The 24,683-nt window shown below is 44.3% G+C and overlaps 1 protein-coding gene across 3 annotated transcripts in view; it reads right to left on the bottom strand.

Moving 5' to 3' along the window:
* The window catches only part of DENND2A (DENN domain containing 2A), an 80,825-nt gene that overhangs the window by 41,318 nt on the left and 14,824 nt on the right, over positions 1–24,683 (bottom strand). For 2 of the 3 annotated variants that reach the window (XM_082662215.1, XM_082662216.1), the window contains exons 3-5: positions 18,908–19,035; positions 17,166–17,287; positions 5,898–6,098 (exon numbers count right to left, since the gene is read on the bottom strand). In XM_082662215.1, the coding sequence (XP_082518341.1) occupies positions 5,898–6,098; positions 17,166–17,287; positions 18,908–19,035 (451 nt within the window). The remainder of the gene's footprint in view (positions 1–5,897; positions 6,099–17,165; positions 17,288–18,907; positions 19,036–24,683) is intronic. The other variant, XM_082662214.1, reaches the window with a different exon arrangement.

The following is a 24,683-nucleotide window of genomic DNA, read 5'->3' as shown; positions in this document are numbered from 1 at the left end:
CTTTTAGGAGGGTGGTGGGCCAGGGAAAGGGGGTGGGGGGAGACATTTCCCACTGGCCCGCCGGCATCTTTCGGTCATTCCTCTGGGCCAGATAGAAGCATGACTGTCAAGAACACTGAAGGCCGCTGCCAGCCTCACTGATGTATGGGCGGGTGTCGTCTGAATATGCTAACGCAGCCAGCTGAGACACAGAGGGAGACGATTTCATTGGCTAAATGGTGTGATGGCTCCCCCCCCAGCCCCCCCACCCCCCGGCCCTGATAGTGAAACGTAACTGTGGTTTGGGAAGGAGCTTTTGCCCCCAAAACAAAACAAGGAAAGAAAGAGACAGAAAAAAAAATGTTCTCAGGCAGGGCCCCTTTCATAGGCACCATGCCAAAGAGTGTCTGAGCAGCAGGAAGGGACCAGGGACTGCGGTGGCTCTTGAGTCTGAGCTCAGGACTGCAGGGAGGAGTGCCATGTACTGGGCACACCGTCCTTCCTGCAGAGGACACACTGGCCGCAGACTTGCTGAGGCCTTTCATGACCTCTCTGGCGCTCAGAAGCCGAGCTGCTCAGCAGACACCTTAGTAAGCAGCACATCCTCCAGACTGACTATAGCAGAACTGTCCGGTGATTGAGGCTCTGGGTCACTTCCCCTCAGGCTTTACGGCACCACCTGCAACTTTCAAGAGAAGAAGCTTCCTGGACTTCCCTGGTGGCACATTGGTTAAGAATCCGTCTGCCAATGCAGGGGACACGGGTTCGAGCCCTGGTCTGGGAAGATCCCACATGCCGTGGAACAACTAAGCCCGTGTACCACAACTGCTGAGCCTGTGCTCTAGAGCCCACGAGCCACAACTACTGAGTCCACGAGCCACAGCTACTGAAGCCCGTGCGCCTAGAGCCCATACTCCACAACAAGAGAAGCCACCACAATGAGAAGCCCGCGCACCGCAATGAAGGGGAGCCCCCGCTCACTGCAACTAGAGAAAGCCTGCGCACAGTAATGAAGACCCAAGGCAGCCAAAAATAAATGAAAAAAAAAAAGAGTGTAAGCTTCCTGGGTTCCATCTGGTTGGGAGAAAGGGAAGTCTACCCATGCATAATTGACACAAACCAGTGACTTTAAAGGGGAGCTGTCTGTAAGCTGCTGCCTTGAAAGGTTGAATATTCTTTCATACATTGGGAAGAACAGGAGGTGGTGTGCTATGGTAAACTGGGTGATGCGTACCCGTCAGGGACAGTTGCCAATACCCACCTCTGCCCCCTACTCCTCGATCCCCTCCCTAAAGTAGTTCACCAGCTCCTCTCTACAAGCACTGGCCCACCAGAGAGGAGGGTGGCTTATTCTCAAGGCCTCCTTGTGGCCAGCCTGGGTTCCGTCCCCCCAGCTCTGTGGACTCTCACTGACACTGCCCTGCCGTAGCCTCGGCCATCTGTGCCCTCTGGCTCCTGACGGGAAGCCCAGCCCTGGCCTTGCCAGTTCTCAGTGTGAACTCCTCTTCCCTAACCGTGAACCTGACCCAACTGAGGCCTCTGTCTTCACCCCCAAATCCCTGCCATGTGGCAGCTCTTTATATTTGCTCTCACGAACCAGCCACCTCCTTGACAGCTCACACCCCTGAATTGGCCTTCTTTTCTTTTCCCGCATGTTCTAACTAGTGGGATATAACACTAACCCCATTTCCCATGCAAGAAGACACCGTATCAACAGTATTATTCACAAGGACCAAGAAGTGAAAACAACCCAAATGTCAACTGATGGATGAATGGATAAACACAATGTAGCATGTACATACAAGGGAGTATTATTCAGCCTTAAAAAGGAAGGAGATTCTGACACATGCTTCAACGTGAATGAACCTTGAGGATTTCATGCTAAGTGAAATAAGTCACAAAAGGACAAATATTGTATGACACCACTTATACGAGGTACCCAGAGTAGTCAAATTCATAGAGACAGAAAGTAGCATGGTGGTGGCCAGGGGCTGGGGGGAGGGGGGGAATGGGGAGTAAGTGTTTAATAGGTGCAGCGTTTCAGTTTGGGGAGATGAAAAAGTTCTGGAGACAGATGATGGTGACGGTTGCAGAACAATGTGAATGTACTTAATGCCGCTGAACTATACATTAAAAAATGGTTAAAACGGTAAGTTTTATGTTATGTATATTTTATCACGATTTTAAAAATACAGGTAGGGCTTTCCTGGTGGCGCAGTGGTTGAGAGTCCGCCTGCCGATGCAGGGGACACAGGTTCGTGCCCCGGTCCGGGAAGATCCCACATGCCGCGGAGCGGCTGGGCCCGTGAGCCATGGCCGCTGAGCCTGCGCGTCCGGAGCCTGTGCTCCGCAACGGGAGAGGCCACAACAGTGAGAAGCCCGCGTACCGCAAAAAAAAAAAATACAGGTAAATAAACAAATGAGTTGCTAGGTCAAATTGTTTTTGGAGAGAAGGAAATTTTTAAACCTTTTCAAAATCTCCCCCCAAAGTATCCAAAAATTAACTAGAAAGAAGACATTTACAATATAGTTAATATCCTTCCATTTGTTTAAATAAAATGAACACTAGACTGTAAGCTCCATGCAGGCAGGAATTTTTGTCACTTTTATTTACTGCTGTCACAGTACCTGTATGGGATGGAGCAGGGCCTGGCACACAGTACGTACTCAATAAATATTTGTTAATTATTAATTTGTTGAATGAATACTGAGCATCTCCTATGTGCAAGGGATTTTGCTAGGAGCTGTGAGGGATAAAAGGACATATGGGACATGGCACACATTCTCAGGGAGTTTACAAGCTAACAGGAAGGACGAAGGTGCATTCGTAACTATAAGACAATTCATGAGTGCTATGTAAGTAGTATAAATAATATGACAGAGAAGGTTTTTCTCATTTTAAATCAGGTCATAGAGTAAGTGGAAGCCAAATATATACTTCAGTTAATAAATCTTTGTTCCTTTTTATTTAAAAAAAAATTTCCCCAGGGAGAAAAACTTAAACACGCTTTCACATAATTGAACTTTAACAGGAGATAAGTTTTGTTGTTTTAAAAGTGTTCTGAAAAAAAACACAAAAGTGTTCTGTACTAGAAGTATTGGCCTTTTTAGAAACTTTTTTAAAGTTGAAAACAAACATTTTTAACTATAAGCTCATTTGGAAGACAGTCTGTTTCAGACAGAGTCATCTGGGACCTAATTCTGCCTATGATGGCTGCCTAAGAAACAAAGGATTCCACATAAACCTGCTACAGTGCCGAGGGGGAGTTCACTTCTCATTATAAAGGACAGCACGATGTTTCATGAAACCTGGGGACATCACACCACTGTGTAATTAACTGCTCCGTTTCAGCTGCCACGTTAATGAAGGTACAGGGTTGCTAGGAGAATATAGGGAAGGACTGTCTCTTTCTCTCTCCCCTCCTCCACTGGGACCTTCATTCCTCTTAGGGCTGAGGCGGGAGAGATCAAGGGAAGCATCCATACTTCCAGAAGGGACTCGTGTTACGCGTTACAGCAGAGGCAGCTGAAGGAACACCAACCAACCCATTAACTGATGAGTTGTGAGTAGACCATTAAGTCCTTCTTGCTAGATAAAAACACAAAAGCAAGGGTTTTGGATAGCAAACGCTTTAAGGTTCCAAAACCTGGAAGTCATGAATGTGCCTGAAAAAGAAACTTTGACTTCAAGTAAAGGATTCAAAGCATTTGGAAAGGACAAGCCTAGGTTAAGATTAAGTAGCAAGTGACAGAACTGAGGATTCATGAGACTTCTAATAGACTGTAATGAGTCATTTTTAAAGAAATATTTATTTGTTTATTTGGTTGTGCCGGGTCTTAGTTGCGGCAGGCGGGCTCCTTAGTTGTGTCATGCAAACTCTTAGTTGCAGCATGAATGTGTGATCTAGTTCCCTGACCAGGGAACCAACCCTGGGCCCCCTGCCTTGGGAGCACGGAGTCTCACCCACTGCGCCACCAGCGAAGTCCCTGTAATTAGTCATTTGTTTTCTTTTTAAACATTCCTTTGAAGAATTGTGTACTTCACCTTTATGACTAAAATTTTAATAAGATTTTGTTGTTGTTGTTGTTGCTGATTTTTCTCCAGATTTGATTACACCTGCCAAACCCTACTTGAGTAAGTGCTTGGGCACTACGTAAGTGGGGAAACTCACTTCAATTTCAGGCAATAAAGTAAGAGGGACAAACTGCTGCTTGCAAGTTAAACTCATATGAAGTGGCAGAAATAGTTCTACCTTTATCTCCACCTCTCTATTTTTATATAAAATATGCACACATATTCTCTTCCCCTCAATCTCAAAAAATCTTTTTTAAAAATTAAAATACTATAAAGGGGGAAGTGATGGGTAAAAGCGCAGGGGTAGAAGACAGAGGGTAAATGCTTACTAAGAGATACAGAGTCAGACTTAGAGTTGTATCAAAACTCTTTTAAATTCAGCTGATTTATTTGACTGTTCCTGTTTAATTTGCTAAAATAACAGTGAGGCTGTATAGATGTTAACAGCCACTTGTAATTATTTCACTATTGCAGGTTTTTGACATTACAGATATGTGTGAGTCATGCCAGAACAAGAAGAGGAGAGTTAAGACAGTGACTGAAAGACAGCCAAAGGGAGACAGAAAGCGATTCCACCAGGGGCGAAGGAGACTGGGATCCATGTACTAGTGGGAGCTCATTCAGCCAGCATCTAATGATCAAGATGCAACCTGCACTGTGCCCCAGGTGGCACGAGGCAACCAGGAGAACAGGAAGGGGAACGAGGCCTGACTCCTGCCCTCCATCAACAACACAAAGCAAGACATCTTCTCCCCTGTTCCACCTGCAACCCCGCTGCTGGGCTGCAGGTGACAGGTCTTCTCTTGCCGCCTGAGCCTAACCGCCCTCACCCTTCAGAATGCACTCTTTTTTTTGGCTGCGCTGTGCAGCTTGGGGAATCTTAGTTCCTCGAGCAGGGATCGAACCCGTGCCCCCTGTAGTGGAAGTGCAGAGTCTTAGCTACTGGACCTCCAGGGAAGCCCCCAGAATGCCCTCTTGATTGTCCAGGTGACTTAATTTCACTTGAATAAGAATGTCGGGGGCAGGGGTGATATTATGGCTCAAAACACTGATTAACCAAACTGGGTCAGGAGGGACTGGCTTGTGAAAATGTCCCTGGACTTTCAGGTCAACGGGTCACTTTGAGAAATCTGATGAAACCTACAGACAACCCACCCCCTCTTCCTTTTATCCCCCCCAAGCTCATCCATACAGTTTTACATGATTTTGTGGGTTTCATGATCCCCTAAAGTCCATCCATGGACTCTGAAATGAAGAATTCCTGCCCTAAAAGTTCCTGAGGGAAGTTGGTACCAAAGTGGCCAATGAAGAATGACAAGCACTGCAGGGGTTGGACTGAGCAAAGGAAATGTAACAGCAACAGCGGCCACATGAGATGCACATCCAAGCCCTTGGGCATGTTTTGCCTTTGGGGCTGAAAAGAGCCAGAAAAGATGTATTTTTGACAAGTGCTCCCTTGGAGCGCAGGCTCCATGTGGTGCCACCTCTGCGGTGGGAGGTGACGGAGTCTGAGCCAGAGCACAAGGGATGGAGCTCTGCTTTTTGAGGCCATGAAGGAGGGAGATGCGGCCCTTTGAGGCTGGGTCCTGGAAGCACAGGTTGGTATCCTAAGAGTGATAAAGGTAGGGAGAGGGATGGCTAAGAGGAAGGCTACAGGACCACCACAATTACTCTGACAAAGGGCCAGATATCTCAGCCTGCTGGCTTCACTGTGTCTACCCGGCCTGTGGTGAAGCAGGAAGAAGGGCTCAGTGATTTGATCTCTGCCCAGACTCCTCTGCAGCCTTCCTTTGCAGGGAAGGGGGAGTGCACATCTGAACATGAAGCTTGTTGCAAGCCTTACCTTGGGTATCTTTCTCTTCTTCCTGCCGTTCTGTGGGTCTCCGAGGTTAAAGAAAGTGTCATCAGGGCTGCTGGGGGTGGAGGGAGGGCTGATTTTAGAAGGGGACCCAGTGCCATCCCGACTCAGCTTCCTAGTGTCCAGCAGTTTGAAGTTCCTCCTTTCTGAATTTTGCCGGAAAAAAGCAGGTTTGGACAAGGACTGCTGTGAGGGGAGAGGAAAAAAGAAGAGTAAATAAATACAAAGGGAATAAATGAGAGGTAACTGGTGGTGGCAGTGATGGAGACCAAGAAGATCAAGAAGGGAAGCTGGTCTATGTTCCCAAGGGTATGTTGAGTCTGCCTATGCTATTCTTAAGTGCTCAATAAACACTTATCATTCAATTATGGAAAATGAGCATGATAAAGGATGCAAGTCTAATCCAGTCTCTTTTTAGACAAGTGGGAACTCACCTGGCTCAATCCCTTACTTTACAAATGAGGCTTTCTGATACAATGTACCGGGAGTTACAAGACCTAAGCATAGCTTTGTCCCTGCCACTGGTAAGCTGAGTGCCTTCTATACAAGGAATTTCACTTCTCCGGGCCTCAGTGTCTTATTTCTAAAAATGAGCTGCTTTAAGGTCAAAAGGCAAATAAAAAACCAATTAAAAAAATTTGCGACTTATAGAACTCATTTTTCTAATACATACTATATATTAATGAGAAGAAGACTAACAACTCAGAAGAAAAACAGGCAAAAGATGAGAATTGAAAGTTTACAGGAAAGGAAATATAACAACTTTTATATATATAAAAGATTCTTAGCTTCACTCAATCAGAAAAAAAAACATTAAAACTCCACTGAAGAAACATTAAAAATTTTTATTGGAGTATAGTTGATTTATACTGTTGTGTTAGCTTCTGCTGTGCAGCAAAGTGAATCAGTTATACATATACATATATCCACTCTTTTTTAGATTATTTTCCCGTATAGGTCTCATTATACAGTATTGAGTAGAGGTCCCTGTGCTATACAGTAGGTCCTTATTAGTTATCTATTTTATATATACTAGTGTGTATACGTTAATCCCAATCTCCCAATTTATCCCTAACCCCCAACCCCCCTGGTAACCATAAGATTGTTTTCTACATCTGTGACTCTATTTCTGTTTTGTAAATAAGTTCATTTGTACCTTTTTTTTTAAGATTCCACATATAAGCAATATTATATTTGTCTTTCTCTGTCTGATTTACTTCACTCAGTATGACAATCTCTAGGTCCATCCATGTTGCTGCAAATAGCATTATTTCCTTCTTCTTTATGGCTAAGTAAAATTCCGTTGTATATATGTACCACATCTTTTTTTAAAAAAATTAATTAATTTATTTATTTATTTTTGGCTGCGTTGAGTCTTCGTTGCAGTGCGCGGTCTTCTCATTGTGGTGGCTTCTCTTGTTGCAGAGCATGGGCTCTAGACACGCAGGCTTTAGTAGTTGTGGCACGCAGGCTCAGTAGTTGTGGCGCACGGGCTTAGTTGCTCCGCAGCATGTGGGATCTTCCTGGACCAGGGCTCGAACCCGTGTCCCTGCATTGGCAGGCGGATTCTTAACCACTGAGGCACCAGGGAAGTCCCCCACATCTTTATCCATCCCTCTGTCGATGGGCATTTAAGTTGCTTCCATGTCTTGGCGATTATAAAGAGTGCTGCAGTGAACATTGGGAGTGCATGTATCTTTTTAAATTATGGTTTTCTCCGGGTATATTCCCGGGAGTAGGATAGCTGGATCATAAGACAGCTCTATTTTTAGTCTTTTAAGGAACATCTATACTGTTCTCCATAGTGGCTGTACCAGTTTACATTCCCACAAACAGTGTAGGAGGGTTCCCTTTTCTCCATACCTCTCCAGCATTTACTGTTTGTAGATTTAAAAAAATTTATTTATTTATGGCTGTATTGGGTCATCGTTGCTGTGCACGGGCTTTCTCTTGTTGCGGAGAGTGAGGGCTACTCTTCGTTGCAGTGCGCGGGCTTCGCGTTGTGGTGGCTTCTCTTGTTGCGGAGCATGGGCTCTAGGCGTGTGGGCTTCAGTAGTTGCGGCGCGTGTGCTCAATAGTTGTGGCTCACAAGCTCTAGGGCGCAGGCTCAGTAGTTGTGGTGCATGGGCTTAGTTGATCCGTGGCATGTGGGATCTTCCCGAACCAGGGATCGAACCCGTGTCCCCGGCATTGGCAGGCGGATTCCTAACCACTGCGCCACCAGGGAAGTGTCTGTTTGTAGTTTTTTGATGATGGACATTCTGACTGATGTGAGGTGATACCTCATTCTAGTTTTGATTTGCATTTCTCTAAGAATTAGTGATGTTGAGCATCTTTTCATGTACTGAAGAAACATTTTTCAAAGATTAGCAAAGATTAAAAAATTTGATAACTCACTGTATTGATGAAAGTGAGGGAATAAAATCACTTTCACACTTTCATACACTGTTGGTGGGAATGGAAATTGGTACACCTCTACGGAGGGCAATCTAGCAGTGTCAACAAAAGTACAAATACATATATGCTTTGACCCAGTAATTCCACCTGTAGGAATTTGTCCTACTGATATGCTCATACTTATGCAAAGTTATATTGTACAAGGAAAGTCATATTATGCAAAGTATACCGTACACTGTGCCATGGTTTGTAAACACAAAATACTGGAAACAACCTACAGGTGTCGATGGAAGCTGGTCAAATTATGGTACATCCATAAAGTAGAATACAATGCAGGTATAAAAAAACTTAATGGACTGGTATGGAAGGTTCTCTCATTTATACATTGTTAAGCATAAAAGGTAAGGCGTAGAATAGCTGGTATAGTATGCTGGTGTGTGTGTGTTGGGGAGCTATTCTGCTGGTATAGGCATAGGACAGTTCTGGAAGGATACACAAAAAACTAACAGTGGTTGCTCTGGGGAGAGAGATAGGGGTGAGATAAAGACTTTTCATTGATACTTTTCATACTAAAACTTTGAATGATATGAATGTAATAACTACTCAGCAAAATAAGGAAAATTAATAAAGATTTTAAACAACTTTGACCACATGTTCTCTAAAGGTACTTCCAGATGCATGTTTTATGATACCATAATTATAGCTGCAACGTCTCTTTTTAAAAATTACCTAATGAATTAGATGAGATAAAGGTATCTAGCAGAGTACCTGATACACAATAGGCATTCAGTGTAAGTTTTTCTTTAAGACATTGACATTTTTTCATACTTTAATGTTCTAACTGCATTTTTATTATATTGTTTATGTTCTTTTCCTGTTTATTCTTTGGGATCCTCGTGTTTTTATTATTATTTTGGATGAGCTCCCTATATAGAACAGATATGAACTATTTGTCAGTTTTGCTGCAAGTGTGTTTTTCCCGTGTGATTTGTTTGTATTTTTATTTTGGTTATGTGGAATTTTTCACATAGTTTTTTTTTTTTTTTTTTTGGCCTCACTGCTTGCAGGATCTTAGTTCTGCGACCAGCGATCAAACCCAGGCCCACAGCACTGAAAGGTTGGAGTCCTACCCACTAGACTGCCAGAGAATTCCCCATATAGCATTTCTATGTATGAAAATCTGATCATCTTTTCCTTTGTGATAAATTTACTCTCTTCTTTCTTTCCCTAGAAAAACAATACCTTCTTAAAGGTTTAATATATATTTAATTCCATTTTCTTTTGGATGTTCTTAGTTTATTTTGAATATATTTTATTCATTAGTCCATTTGTAATTTATTTTATTGTATGTTAGTCTAAACTGATTTTTTCCTTCAAGCTAACTTATCCCTATTCCATTTAATAAATAAGCCTTTCTTTCTCTATCAATTTATAAGACCACATTTATCATATCTTAAACTCTCATAGAATAGTTTTATTTTGTTCCTTTGGTTTCTCCATTCTTACTTAGTTCCAAACAGTATGTATCAATAACTCCAGAACCTTTTTTTTTTTTTTTTTTGCGGTATGCGGGCCTCTCACTGTTGTGGCCTCTCCCGTTGCGGAGCACAGGCTCCGGACGTGCAGCCTCAGCAGCCATGGCTCACGGGCTCAGCCACTCCGCGGCATGTGGGATCCTCCCGGACCGGGGCACGAACCCGTGTCCCCTGCATCGGCAGGTGGACTCTCAACCACTGCACCACCAGGGAAGCCCTCTAGAACCTTTTTAAAGATTTCCAGGAATAAAGACTCCCAGCCTTCCCAGGTGGCCTCCTCCTGTGTCATCATGGGTCTATAGGGAGCAATCACAAGCCCTGAGTAGAAGAGGCTGGCCTGACTTGCTCTCTATGGGCTTCTTAATAATTAAAGCAGCACAGAAGAAGGAATAATGACAAGCCTTCTTCAAGACCAAACTCCATCTGCAATGAAATCCAAGGAAATGGCCCCAGTTCTTTCACTGCATTGGAATCTCATACCAAATTGTTGGCAAAAAGCAGGTATCTGTTTTTATTAGAGATTTAGATTGTGATAGAGTTTGTTCAAAGAAGTTTTGACCTATGAAAAGGGCTGAGAATAAAGAAAACGGAAAGGAAGGAAAACACGGCACATGACTTTCTGAAGGGTGTGAAGGCTGTGTAGGGGTTGCATCTTCCAGGGGTCATGCTGCTGGAGAGGGGGCCTGGTGTGTCCCAGAGCACCCAAAGGAAGCCACCAAATGTCCAGGGAGTTTTCATGAGGGGGTGGAATTTCATTAGCTGCTTCTTTTTTTTTTTTTAATATTTATTTATTTTATTTATTTTTGGCTGCATTGGATCTTCGCTGCTACACAGCGAAGATCTACACGGCCCAAACCCGTGTCCCCTGCATTGGCAGGCGGATTCTCGACCACTGCGCCACCAGGGAAGCCCTCATTAGCTTCTTTTTTTTTTCTCATTAGCTTCTTAACTGATAAAAAGGCTTAGTGGGCTGTCGGGGAGAGCATTATCATGTATAACAAGCACAATCTGAGAACAGGAATAGAGTCAAGAGCAAATAAAACCAAGAGTATCTTCGGGGTTTACAGCCAGTGCAGTGAAACAGATGGAAAGATGGTCAACAATGAAGACAGAATTGCCTGTAGAAGGCCTTTGAAAGTGAGGATATGAAGCCAGCAGGAATCAGCAAGTTTTTTCTAAAAGGCCAGACAGTAAATATATTAGGCTTTGTGGCCTATACTGTCTCTGTCACAACTACTCAACGCTGCCACTGTAGTGCAAAAACAGCCATAGACAATATGTAAACAAATGAGCTTGGTTGTGTTCCAATAAAACTTTCTTTACAAAATCAGGCAACCATCAGCAGTTTGCCAAACTTGAACTATAGTATAAAAGGAAAGTCACTACAGGACCCTAGGAATGATTGTGTCAGACTATGGTCCAGAGAAGATCCCAGCTTTTGATCAGAGCACCTCAGACCGACAAGCCCTGATGATAACACACCCATCCTATGGTGTCTCTATGGAGTAATCTCTATGGAGGAGCCTAGCTCTGCTGCAGCAGAGTCTCCCTAACCTTAGAAATATTTGATTTGCAATGGACTCAACCAAAGATCTGTAGTGTCCAAAAGGGAAAAGCAGACAAGAACCCTCTGTTGAAACCTCTTATTTCAGGAGACAGTATGATGGGCCCTAGCCAGGGAGCATACACTGGGAGGAGGGGGCGACAAGGAAGCTACGTGCCTTGTGCCTCGAAGAGGGAGCTGACCTGGACTCAGCCAGAGTTCATTCACCCTTCTTGTCTGTGAATGGTGGCTAATGGCTTAACTCCTTCCACTCCTCGAATGTCCCTGTCCTACTGCCTCAGGAGACTGACCGCAGGAGACTGAAAGGGTCCTTGATATAAAATATCCCATCTCCTCTTTTACCTATCTCAACCTGACTCCTACTCTCTTCTACAGAGGCCTCCCCCAGGAAGTAGTCAGATGCCATTCACACACACGTACACATTTGTTCACATATGCCCACAGGTACACATATTCACATGAATACATAGAAGCTCCCTTAACTATACATACATAGAGATACACAGGAAAGCATACACACACGTTCCAACAATTGGGACATTACGCTAATGTAAAGTAATGGCATTACATTAAATGATGGCATACCATGCAGGCAATACAAGTTGTTTTTAAAAATAAAGTTAATGACATGGGGAAACACTCATGATAAATGTAAAAGAGCAGCAAAAATGTATATACAACATCATCCCAAATCTTTTTTTCATGTACACACACACACACACACACACACACACACACACACACATACACACAGTGTGACATGGTCTGGAAGGAAGTAAACCAAAGTGTTAACAGTGGTTTTCTCTGGGTGTTGGGATTACATGCAATTTATAAAAATACTTTAAAAACACACACACACACACATAATAACAATCTATTATAGAAAAAAATATAGGTGAGTACAAAGAAAAAATAAAAATTCCCAATTACAGATGAGTTTTTTTAAGATTACACATTTTGGTATTTAAAAAGAATTTTATAATGAGAATGTTCTGCTTTTAGAAAATGAGGTTATTTTATAAAGAACACATATTGAGGGACTTCCCTAGTGGTGCAGTGGATAAGAGTCCACACTCCCAATGCAGGGGGCCTGGGTTTGATCCCTGGTCAGGAAACTAGATCCCACATGCATGCTGCAACTAAGAGTTCACATGCCGCAACTAAGGAGCTGGCAAGCTGCAACTAAGGAGCCCAGGAGCCACAACTAAGGAGCCCACGTGTTGCAACTAAGACCTGGCGCAACCAAATTAAAAAAAAAACACACATATTGAAAAGCATAATTCTTTTTCTTTAAATTAAAAAAATTTTTTAAACTTATTTACTTATTCATTTGGCCGCTCCGGGTCTCAGTTGTAGTATATGGGCTCTTAGTTGCAGTATGTGGGATCTAGTTCCCTGACCAGGGATCGAACCCGTACCCCCTGCATTCGGAGTGCAGACTCTTAGCCACTGGACCACCAGGGAAGTCCCTGAAAAGCATAATTCTATCTATTTAGCAAACACACATAAATAGTAGTTATGTTGCAGGCACTAATCTAAGTGGTTTACAATAATTAATTTGATTAATCTTCATAAGACCCCCTAAGAGGAGTGTACAATTATCATTCCATATTTTTACCAATGACATACAGATGTATAGAGATAAGATTATTTGCCCAAAGTCACAGAACTAGCAAGTGGTCTAGGTAAGTTTTGAATGGAGGCAGTCAGGCTCCAGAACCTGCACACCTGACCAGATACGGTCTCTACGTAGCCGCAGCTAAGTAACAGATGATTTGTTGGTGGCAGATGGTGTGGGTAAGCTACCCAGGCAACCAGAGAATGCCAGTTAGTGACTTTTCCCACTTAGGTGTCAATACATAAGAAAGAGTATCTCATATTAGCCTAGATTTCCTTTATTACAAAAAACAGTTCCTACCATATTCACTGTGCTATTCTACGTTTGGGAATGGTGGGTGACACATAGCAAGAAAAGAAAACGGCCCCTTCTCAGGAGCTTGCATTGTGTGTTTGTAAGTGTCAGCATCTGCCCCCAGCTGCACGTCTCTCCTTGTTGAGGAAAATCTGTCCAGTTGACCCTTACTTCTCTACTGGGACTAGGCACAATCTAATTAAATAAAAATCCTCAAATATGTTTTAGGACTTTTCTGTGGCTGGTAGAGGAGGTTGTCACGGAAAGACTGCTTCAGTAAGTTCTCAGTCCCAGATGCAGCCCAGATGTGGCAGATGCTCCATGAATATTGATGAGCTAAATGGAGGAGGTGGAGAAGTCTGCAGCTGTCCCCCAGAACGGGGACACAAACCAGACACCCAGATGTAGGAAGGCAGAGAACTGAGCATGACACAGAGTCTTGCTAATGACTTGCAAAGGCCCCAAATGCCTGCAAGTATCTGTGGCAATCAGACGTGTGCATTGGGCAACTGGATTCTCTTTCTGCAGGATAGCTGCCTCTGGACTTCAAGTTCTCATTGACATGATTACCTACTGTGCTTTACTGTTTTGGGGACAGGGGACCTAGGTTTTCTCTAGCCTGGCAGGAAGGGGAAGAAAAGGGCTGCTAAGCCTTTATTTTCTGGTAAGAGGGAGGAGCACCCAGTTCTGCAGGCTGAGCTGCTTTGGACAGATGTTTTCCATTGTTCCTAAGAGGCCATGCAGTTCACTCCCTGCATGAAGTGGGGTAGAACTGAGTAAGACACGAAGGGGGCAGACTGGGTATGATAGCCTTCTTTTTCTTTTTTTAAATTTTTATTGGAGTATAGTTGATTTACACTGTTGTGTTAAGTTTCTGCTGTACAGCAAAGTGAATCAGTTATACATATACACATATCCACTCTTTTTTAGATTCTTTTCCCGTATAGGTCATTACAAAGTTGTGAGTATAATTCCCTGTGCTATATACAGTAGGTCCTTATTAGTTATCTATTTTATATATACTAGTGTGTATATGTCAATCCTAACCTCCCAATTTATCCCTACCCCCCCACCTTTCCCCCTGGTAACCATAAAATTATTTTCTACATCTGTGACTCTATTTGTTTTGTAAATAAGTTCATTTGTTCCATTTTTTTTAGATTCCACATAAAAGTGATATCATATGATATTTGTCTTTCTCTGTCTGACTTATTTCCCTCAGTACGACAATCTCTAGGTGCATCCATGTTGCTGCAAATGGCATTATTTTGTTCCTTTTTATGGCTGAGTAATATTCCATTGTATATATGTGCCACATCTTCTTTATCCATTCTTCTGTCGATGGACATTTAGGTTGCTTCCATGTTCTGGCTATTGTAAACAGTGCTGCCATGCATAGTGGGGTGCATGCATCTTTTCAAATTATGGTTTTCTCCAGGTATATTCCCAGGAGTGGGGTTGCTGGATCATATGATAGCTCTATTTTTAGTTTTTTAAGGAACCACCGTACTGTTTTCCACAATGGTTGTTAACAATTTACATTCCCACCAACAGTGTACAGGAGGGTTCCCTTTTCTCCATACCCTCTTCAGCATTTGTTGTTTGTAGACATTTCACCAAAGAAGACCTACAGATGGCCAAGCGGCACATGAAAAGATGCTCAACATCACTAATTATTAGAAAAATGCAAATCAAAACTACAATGAGGTATCACCTCATGCCGGTCAGAACGGACATCATCGAAAAGTCTACAGACAGCCTTCTTCTTCTAAGCCAGACTTATCCACTGTGGGAAATGAAGGATTCCCTAAATGTTGAAGACATCCACATTCCAATGAAAATATAAACAACACATTTCAAAGGCAAGTAGAAACTATTTGCTAATTATTGGTTGTCATGGATTATTCATGATGACACTCTTTTCCATAGGAGGAGAAAGCAGCAGTTAATTGGTTTTGGCAAGTATTGCAGCAATTGACTTGGGTGGGTAAGATCCACCCTTCATGAAAGGTTCTACCTTCCACCCTCTTGAAGAAGATTCCCTTTGTGACTATCATGTCTCATGTGTATACACCCCGCCCGCCAGCAAATCCTGACCTCGAGTGGAGCCCAGAGAGGAAGATGGCTTCTTTTCTTAGGCTGGAAACAGATCCTTTCAATGGGATTTAAACGGACACTTGCAGCCTGGATTTGGTCTTCCTTGATTTAATTTCTTCAACAACTAAACCATTGTATAACAACTACTTATGGAAGACACAAAGAAAACAAATATATACTTCCTGACCTTGAAGAATTTACAATCTAGTTGGGGAGATGTTTTAAAGATATTTTACGTGACCTAAATCAGAATTCAAACCATCAAAGTAAGAGATATCATAAGACAGTATATACAGTTTGATGTGAAATGAATGCTTAGCCCACTGAGTGTTGCAGGCAAGTACAGGGGGAACAAGTCCCAGGGACTGGGATGACCTGGAACCTTCCTGAAGGAGGCATGATTGAACTGGGCCTTAAAGGATGGGAAGGGAGAGGTCCAGGCAAGAGCCAAGGGCAGAGGTAGAAATGACCTAGCATAGGGGTGGGCAAGTTACGGCCTATGGGCCACATCTGGCCCGCCACCTGTTTTTGTACAGGCCATGAACCAAGAATATTTTCACTTTTAAATGGCTAAAAAATATATATATATATTTCATGACACATGAAAATTATATAAAATCTAACTTCAGTGTCCATAAATAAAACACAGCTTCACTTACTGGTTTGCATATAGTCTGTGGCTGCTCTGCACCGCGATGGCAGCACTGAGTAGTTACAACAGAGATCATATATCATCATATATAACCAGATCTCTGGTTCTTTAGAGAAAAAGTTTGCTGATCCTGGGGCTACAATATCAGAGGGGCAGTTAGTAGGCTTTGGCTGGAGAGAAGATTTTGTACATAGAAACTGCGGGAAATGGTAACCAGGGATCAATTATGAAGGAAGTTTAATGCTATGCTAAAGAATATGAATTCATACTAATCTGTTCTCTGTTCCTACAATTTTGTCCTTTCAAAAATATTATATAAACGGAATCATGTAGCATGTAACTCTATGGGAGTGGCTTTTTTCACTCGCCATCATTCTCTGGAGATTTATCCGGGTTGCTGTATACATCAATAGCTTATTCCTTTTTATTGATGAACAGTATTCCATCATGTGAATGTACTATACTATATGTAACTGTTCACCCACTGAAGGATATTGGGGTTGTTTCCAGTTGGGACCATTATAAATAAAACTACATACGCAAAAAAAAAAAAAAAGAATATGAACTCAGTTCTGTAGGCAATGTGTTGATGTTATCATGTATGTGAATACAGTAATATCATCTGTATGCACATAGTACAAAACTGCAAAAGGTTCAAAAAGATATTCTGTGAAAATGTCAGTCTTCTTTCCTGACCTCCAGATACTCAGACACTCAGACAACTCCACAGAGGTACCCACTTACTCATTCTTAGGGACCCTTACAGAGATATTCTAGTACATTCACAAACATATATGAGTTTGTTTTATGTCAGGACATTCTTCTTTATAGCTGTATTACATGGATGTACTATCTTATTTACTCAGCTGGGGAGAATTCTGACCTAGAAGCTAAAATGACACTTTAGAAAGCCTTGTTGAGCAGAGGGGTTCCAAGAGAACTAGAGGCAGGAAGAGGAGGCAGGCTGCCGACGTGTAAATCCAGGAGCCTGGCAGTGAGGGTGGCCTGGCATTCCAGTGTGACCCAGAACTCCAGCCTGCTCAAGGCCGTGGTGCTGGGGACCCCTCTCCCCCACTGCTCCTCTGGGGGCTCATACCTTGGTGGGTGTGTCAGGGATGGAAGAGGTGGGAGAACCTGGAAAATTCAAGACACACTTCTTCCCGAGGCATCGACCATGTAACTCAACGTCCTCATAAGGATTTTCCTTCATTGGTGGATCTGCAGTCAAAGGCAACAGATTAGAAACTGGGAACACTAAGGAAGTTCTCCTTATCAGATCACGACCCAACACCTTATCAGGTCTCTCCTTGTGGGGATGTCTGTTGTCTTGCTATCCATTTAACCTTCCTCTTGGTAACAGACCTTGGTTTTCACTGGGATAACTCCCTGACTCCCCATTCTTAGAAATGTGAGATTAACTCCACTCCCAGTTTCAGGGTTTAAGCCAATCTGAGTATCCCGAATCCCTGCCTCAGTGACCAGCTCTGGGAAGGGCTCATATTCCAAGCCTAAGCCAATTGCTGCATGGCATTCCTGGGCTCTGAAGGTGAACAAGGGACCTAAATCAGTCTCATCAGAGTGAACCTCAGGATGTTTGCTGGGACTTGCAGGACACAGGCTTTCCTTTCTCGCTGCAAGGCACAGATTCTGGGGAGCCAACGGCAGCCATCATGGGGATCGTGGGAAACCTGCTGAGAATGGAGCTAACATGAGAGATAAGAAATGAGGAAGAAAAAGCCAGTTCTGGTCACATGAGCCAACAAACTCCCTTTGTTGTTTCAGCTGGGTTTTCTGTTCCTTGTAACTGAAAGCTTCTCTGTCAGGTACACACTGCTAAGAGACGTCTAGATCTCATACCCACTTTGGATTTGGGAAGCCTACTGCTTTGGCAGGAACCCATCTCTGGCAGCTTGGACACAGCAACTCAAATAGCTCGGCTTAGTGTACGCCCTTCCTTAAGTCTCATGTTTCCTCCTACCATGGAGTTTCTTCTAGTGTTGATGACTGCATGCATGTAAGTACATGTATATATGCCTGCTCTGCCCCTTGCATAGGGACACAGAAGGGTTTCTTACTCAGCTCATTTCTCGCCCACTGCCGCCCTCAACATATGCAGACACGGTCTGGGTCTACACCTTACTGAAACTGTGATCCTCCCTGGAGATTATTTAACTCACCAAACCTAAATGCACAAAAGCTCTGTGAATCTGAGCCCCATTTTGGAATCACAGAATTCTTTAGAGCAAGGCCAAAGTTACTTTTTAAATAGAAGACATTCATTTCAGTCTGAATTGTGATGCCGTTACTGCCACATTCCTACAGTTTTGGAAAGAGTACGGTGGTCTTTGGTTTTCTTTCATTCAGTAATCCCTACAATTCACTGAGAGTCTCTTATAAACCAGGTATTTTACATACCATTTTCTTCAGCCCTCAAACAACCCTGTAAAGTAGCTGTCACCCTCCCTAGTACAGAGATGAGAGAATTGAAGTTCAGAGATGTTAAGTCACCAGCTTAATGTCACACAGCTAACAAGTAGCAGAGCCAAGATTCAGTCATGGATATTGAGGCTCCAGGTCTCACGTGCTTCCCGCTGTATCACGCTGCCTCCTTGGCCGTTCATCGCCAGCCCTTCCTCCCCACTCCAGCCCATTTTTCTCTCATGTATTTCACCATGGGTCACTCTTCCACCCACCTACCTGATCTCTCATTCATTTGAGTACATGTTTGTCTTTGAGTGTGACTGTGTGTGTGTGTGTGTGTGTATTTCAAGCAGCCAGCCCCATTTCCTCCCTCTTCCTTCTCATAGACAGACTCACTCAAACATTTTGGCCTCTTACCTAGAATGTCCTCATAGACGTTCTCCTCCGATAAAGTGCGTGTGAGCCCCAGCTTAGTCTGTGCGTACCAGTCCACCCTGCTGTTCTCAGAGGAAGACTGCAGTAAGTCTTCAAACTCATAGGACTTTCTGGGTTGTACAAGGTGGGAAGAAAAAAAACCGAGAACTCAAATCAAATTAGGCTGGTTCAGAGAATACATGCCAAAATGTTTTTTTTTCTTGCAAAAATTTCCAATACTGAAATCAACTCTGTTCTTTATAAGAAAGTGTGAAAATCCTCAAATACGAGATGTGGTTTTTACTTGTGAGAATGTTTATGCTATTATGCCAGCTAAAGATAGTAAAGTATACATATAAAATACAATCCCAACTTTGTAAGCAAACATGTACATAGAAGATAAAAAGAAGAGAAGTGAAACATAGAGCTGCTATCTCAGGACTGAGGGACGACTGGTGTCTTCTCTTCACTTTTACTTTTCTGGATTTTTCAAATGTTCTAGTGTTTACAGAGCACACATTAATAAACACAAAGGAGTAGTAATGGCCAATTCAGAGCAGACAAGAAGCCTGAGCACCTCCCCCTTCTCTCACCCAAGTGGTTATCAGAAACCCAAGGGCCAGTTGAGGCACCCCACGCCACCCTGAGATCTGTGCAAATGTGCCCGGGGCTCTGTCTGGGGCCTGGCTCACCGCCACCCTCCCCCCCATCTTACATCCACACAGGCTGTCCCTGTTCTGCTGGTATTGACTCTACTGTGAAATCTAGCCCCTTCTCCAGCTCACACACACACACACACACACACACACACACACACACACACACGGCCAGTCACCTTGAGTTTCTATGATCTTTTGTAACTCTATGGAACACTTGGGAGATCATGAGGTGGGTCATATTATGAAACATACAAAACATCACCCATCTCACAGGTTCACTCCACCTCCCCCCTTTTTCTTCTCTCTCTATCCTTCTCCAAAGTAACCCACAACTTCTCCCTGTTGGAGCAGAACAGTCCTGCCCACTCAGGCTCCAGAGGCTCACCTTCTTCTGGCCCCAAGCAGATTTATCAGGAATTTCTGCTGAACACACCTGGGCCTTCTGTGAATGGAATTTAGGTGAACATGCAGTCCACCCACGTTAAACAGGGCACATCCCTGAGCTGACTTGGTCCTGGCCCCTCACTCCTTCTGGTACAGGGCCCAGATGCTCACAACCCTCCTCTGGCTCAGCAATCACCGCTCTTCTCTCTCACTGTGTTCACATGTGTCTAGTACAGTGTTCTGCGCATGCCAGATGGCACATTGCAGCTAACTGCTGTGAAATGCAGAGTGTCCTCGTTTCCTCACCCACACTTCCAGCCCTGGGAGAAAGTGCCCCTCTGGTGGCTCTAGGATTAAACAAATCTGGACACAGATCCCGAATCCCTCATTCACAGTCTTTTCAACTTGGATAAACTACCTGAGCTCAAACTCAGTGTCCTGATTTGTAAAAATAGTAATTATCTCATAGGACTGTCCATAGAACAGAGGACGTTTGTAAAGTCCTTGGCACCTAATAAGCCCTCAACAAATGTTAGCTATTATTATCTGTCGTGGTGCTATTAGTTATTTATGCAGCCAGGGCTTTATATGAACATTTACTGTGTGGGAGGCACTGTGCTCAGGGTTTGGAAAATGAGGACTAAAACAGCCAGAGTCCGTGCCTCAAAGAGCTTACATTCTAGGGAGGAAGACAATGTTCAACCAGCTCACACACAGATAAACAGAATTATAAACTGGGTTAAGTTCAGTGATGGAAAAGCACAGGTTGCGAGGATGTCGAGGAAGGCTCAATGTAGGTTGTGGGATGCATCAAGGGAGGCCTCTATGAGAAAGTCACTCATTGAAGCTGAGCCTTGAAGGATAAAAAGAACTTAGTCGGGGGAAGAGCATTCCAAAAAGAGGGAAAAGCATGTGGGAAAGTCCTGAGTCTACAGAGAGAGCTCGGTGCATTTCAGGAAACGGCAGACAGACGGACACCATGGCTGGGCTGCAGGGAACAGGGTGGAAAGTGCCAGGCAATGAGACAGCAGAACCAAGCAGAGGCCATCTGCCTGCTTTCCAAGCTTTGGGGATTTCTTGCATTTGAAATCTTTCCCTCTCCACTAGCTTCTTTCTCTCCTTCTTTAACATGCACAGGTTTCCTCTATCTTAAAAAGCTTTCATTTGGAGCAATGACCTTTGTGGTTCTGCTATTTCTCACCTTCCTTGCCAAAAAAAATTTTTTTTTTTTTTTTTGCGGTACGTGGGCCTCTCACTGCCGTGGCCTCTCCCGTTGCAGAGCACAGGCTCCGGACGCGCAGGCTCAGCGGCCATGGCTCACGGGCCTAGCCGCTCCGCGGCATGTGGGATCTTCCCGGACCAGGGCACGAACCCGTGCCCCCTGCAACGGCAGGCGGACTCCCAACCACTACGCCACCAAGGAAGCCCTTGCCAACATTTTTAACTAAAGGGAGGGGAGGATGAGCAGAGATTATTCTCTTAGTTTACCACAGTTCACTCGTTTTCCTTTCCCTTACCCTCTCAACCTGTCCGTGTGCATCCCTTTCCTGAAATTCCTCTCTTAGTTTACCACAGTTCACTCGTTTTTCTTTCCCTTACCCTCTCAACCTGTCTGTGTGCATCCCTTTCCTGAAATTCCTCCTAAAGGTCACTAGTGAGTTTCTGGTAGAACCTAACAACTTTCTCGGTCCTTTCACTACGTGACACCACTTGGTTTCTACAGCATAAGGTAGCAGTGCTCAAAGTGCAATCTGTGGGCCAGAGCTGGGGTGCCAACTGTTTCCGGTCCTTGACAAGATAAGTACAGAAATTGAGAGAAAGTGTTTAGGAACTTTTCAAACAATTTGACAGAATGAACTTAAAAAAAAAACACAAAAAAACTAAGGTTTGTATACTGACGTCTTTTTTCATTACATTCCTCTGGTAATTCTTTTTTTTATTATATTTTACAGAAGTATCTTTTGGCAAAGGGTTGGAAACACCTGCAAACCGGCCCCCCTGATGGTTTGAGGAGGCGGGTGCAGAGCTGCCCTAACTCTACTTGCCTTGTCAGACCGCTCTTCCTGGGCTTGCACTGGCAGCTCTCTACCTCTTCCTCTTTCTGGGCTATAGGTATTTCCCAAAGCTTCTCCTCTTCAGGCTTCATACTTTTTTCTTTTTGGCTGCACTGCACAGCTTGCGGGATCTTAGTTCCCCGACCCGGGATTGAACCTGGGCCCACAGGAGTGAAAGTGCCGAGTCCTAGCCACTGGACAACCGGGGAATTCATTGGGTTCTATACTTTAATATCTGCACAACTGAATTCATCACCCCTTATCTCCACCCCACCCTCATTCCTTTATGAACTTGAACGCGGCACTTAGGACAGGAGCACAAAGATGGGCTTCTAGGCTGGAGCTCTATGGCCTTAAGTCAGGTCACAAGGCTGAAACCGTCACCAGTGCCCCAGGGTTCTGACTTATGAAAAGAAGTTTGTGCCCAAAAAGAGGGATACTAATCCATGAGCCCCTTCTTTCTCCCCTTGAGGTGTCCAGCGGGGAGAGGAAGGACTGAGTTTCAGAGCTCTCGCAGATGGGACCTGGGGGAAAGCAGGTCTGAGCCGTTTTCTCTAAGATGGGAATGGGTTGTGCTGTGACCCCACTCTGAACATTTTCTAGTCCAGTTTCCATTAGCCCAGGCTGGCAACAGCCAGGCAGCTGATTGGGGCTGGAGGTGTGGCCCAGAACTCCTGGGTTTCCCCTGCTGAGCAAACCAAGTTACGTTAGCTAGTCCTCAGCATGTACGCTCCGTGGTAGGGAAAGTGCAAACTGTTCAGAGACCACAGAATCATTCATTCAGTACTTACTGTGTACTGACCAAGTGCTTGTCTTGGGTCAGCACATTCAAACTTTACAACAACCTTGTGAAAGATTACTATTATTATACACATGTTATGCATGAGAAAACAGGTATAGAGACATAAGGTAAATTGCTCAAAGTCACTTTGGGAGAACCCAGGAAATCTGGTTAGAGATTGGTGCTCTTAAAAAGACAGGCACTGGACTTCCCTGGTGGCACAGTGGTTAAGAATCCGCCTGCCAATGCAGGGGACACAGGTTCAAGCCTTGGGCGGGGAAGATCCCACACGCTGCGGAGCAACTAAGCCCGTGCTCCACAACTACTGAGCCTGCGCTCTAGAACCTACGAGCCACAACTACTGAGCTTGCGAGCCACAACTACTGAAGCCCGTGTGCCTAGAGCCCGTGCTCTGCAACAAGAGAAGCCACCGCAATGAGACGCCCACGCATTGCAACTAGAGAAAGCCCATGCTCAGCAAGGAAGACCCAACACAGCCAAAAATACATAAATTAAAAAAAAAAAAAAAAAGACTGGCATTATGCAGAGCACACAAGTAAGGCAAGGCAGGAGGAAAGCTGCAGTCACAGTCCCCAGATTAAATCAGGTCGAGTTTCCAAAGTTTACTGTTAGGAACTTGAACTATTTTTTTGTTTTTTATTTGGCTGTGTGGCTTGTGGGATCTTAGTTCCCCAATCAGGGACTGAACCAGGGGCCCTCGGCAGTGAGAGCACGGAGTCCTAACCACTGGACCGCCAGGGAATTCCCAAACTAATTTCCTCTATAAAACCATATTACACATTACTGAGCATTGCCCAGGCAAGCCCTCTATTTCCCATAATGTAACTAAACTATACGATGAAGAGATGCTATGAACCCTCACAGGGAAAAGAGAGGACAGGTGGGGAGTCACTTCACTGGGAGCTGAGCAGTTTCTGCCACAATAGCAGGAAGTCCACTCCCAGCAGCAGAGGGAGAGGGTGGTGGCCACTGCCTACAGTTAAAGCCTTGACTGCCTGGGATTCCAGCATGACGTTGGCTAAGGTGGGCCTTTTCTTTGATTGCAGAAAGGGGCTGCAGCTGTGCCTTGCTTTGCCACGGAGAGAGCTCTATCGTTATTTATTTATCATAAATTTATTTATTTATTTTTGGCTGCGTTGGGTCTTCATTGCTGAGCGCATGCTTTCTCTAGTTGTGGTGAGTGGGGGCTACTCTTCGCTGCAATACATGGGCTTCTCATTGTAGTGGCTTCTCTTGTTGTGGAGCACGGGCTCTAGGCACGCGGGCTTCAGTAGTTGTGGCTCGCGGGCTATAGAGAGCAGTCTCAGTAGTTGTGGTGCACAGGCTCAGTTGCTCCACCGCATGTGGGATCTTCCCAGACCAGGGATCGAAAGCGTGTCCGCTGCATTGGCAGGCGGATTCTTAACCACTGTGCCAAGAGGAAAGCCCTATCACTATTTATTTTTTAAATTTTATTTATTTATTTATGGCTGCGTTGGACTTTGTTGCCGCGCGCGGGCTTTCTCTAGTTGCGGCAAGCGGGGGCTACTCTTCATTGCGGTGCGCAGGCTTCTCATTGCAGTGGCTTCTGTTGTTGCGGAGCACGGGCTCTAGGTGCGCAGGCTTCAGTAGTTGTGGCTCGCGGGCTCAGTAATTGTGGCTTGTGGGCTCTAGAGCACAGGCTCAGTAGTTGTGGCGCATGGGCTTAGTTGCTCCGCAGCATGTGGGATCTTCCTGGGCCGGGGCTCGAACCTGTGTCCCCTGCATTGGCAGGCGATTCTTAACCACTGCGCCAGCAGGGAAGCCCTATCATTATTTATTTTAATTTTTTAAATTTTTATTTATTTATTTTTGGCTGTGTTGGGTCGTCGTTGCTGTATGCGGGCTTTCTCTAGTTGCGG

This window comes from Grampus griseus (assembly GCF_964374135.1).
Source record: "Grampus griseus genome assembly, chromosome: 9".
In the NCBI taxonomy this organism is placed as follows: domain Eukaryota; kingdom Metazoa; phylum Chordata; class Mammalia; order Artiodactyla; family Delphinidae; genus Grampus; species Grampus griseus.
This window is presented reverse-complemented; position numbering and strand designations above follow the sequence as displayed.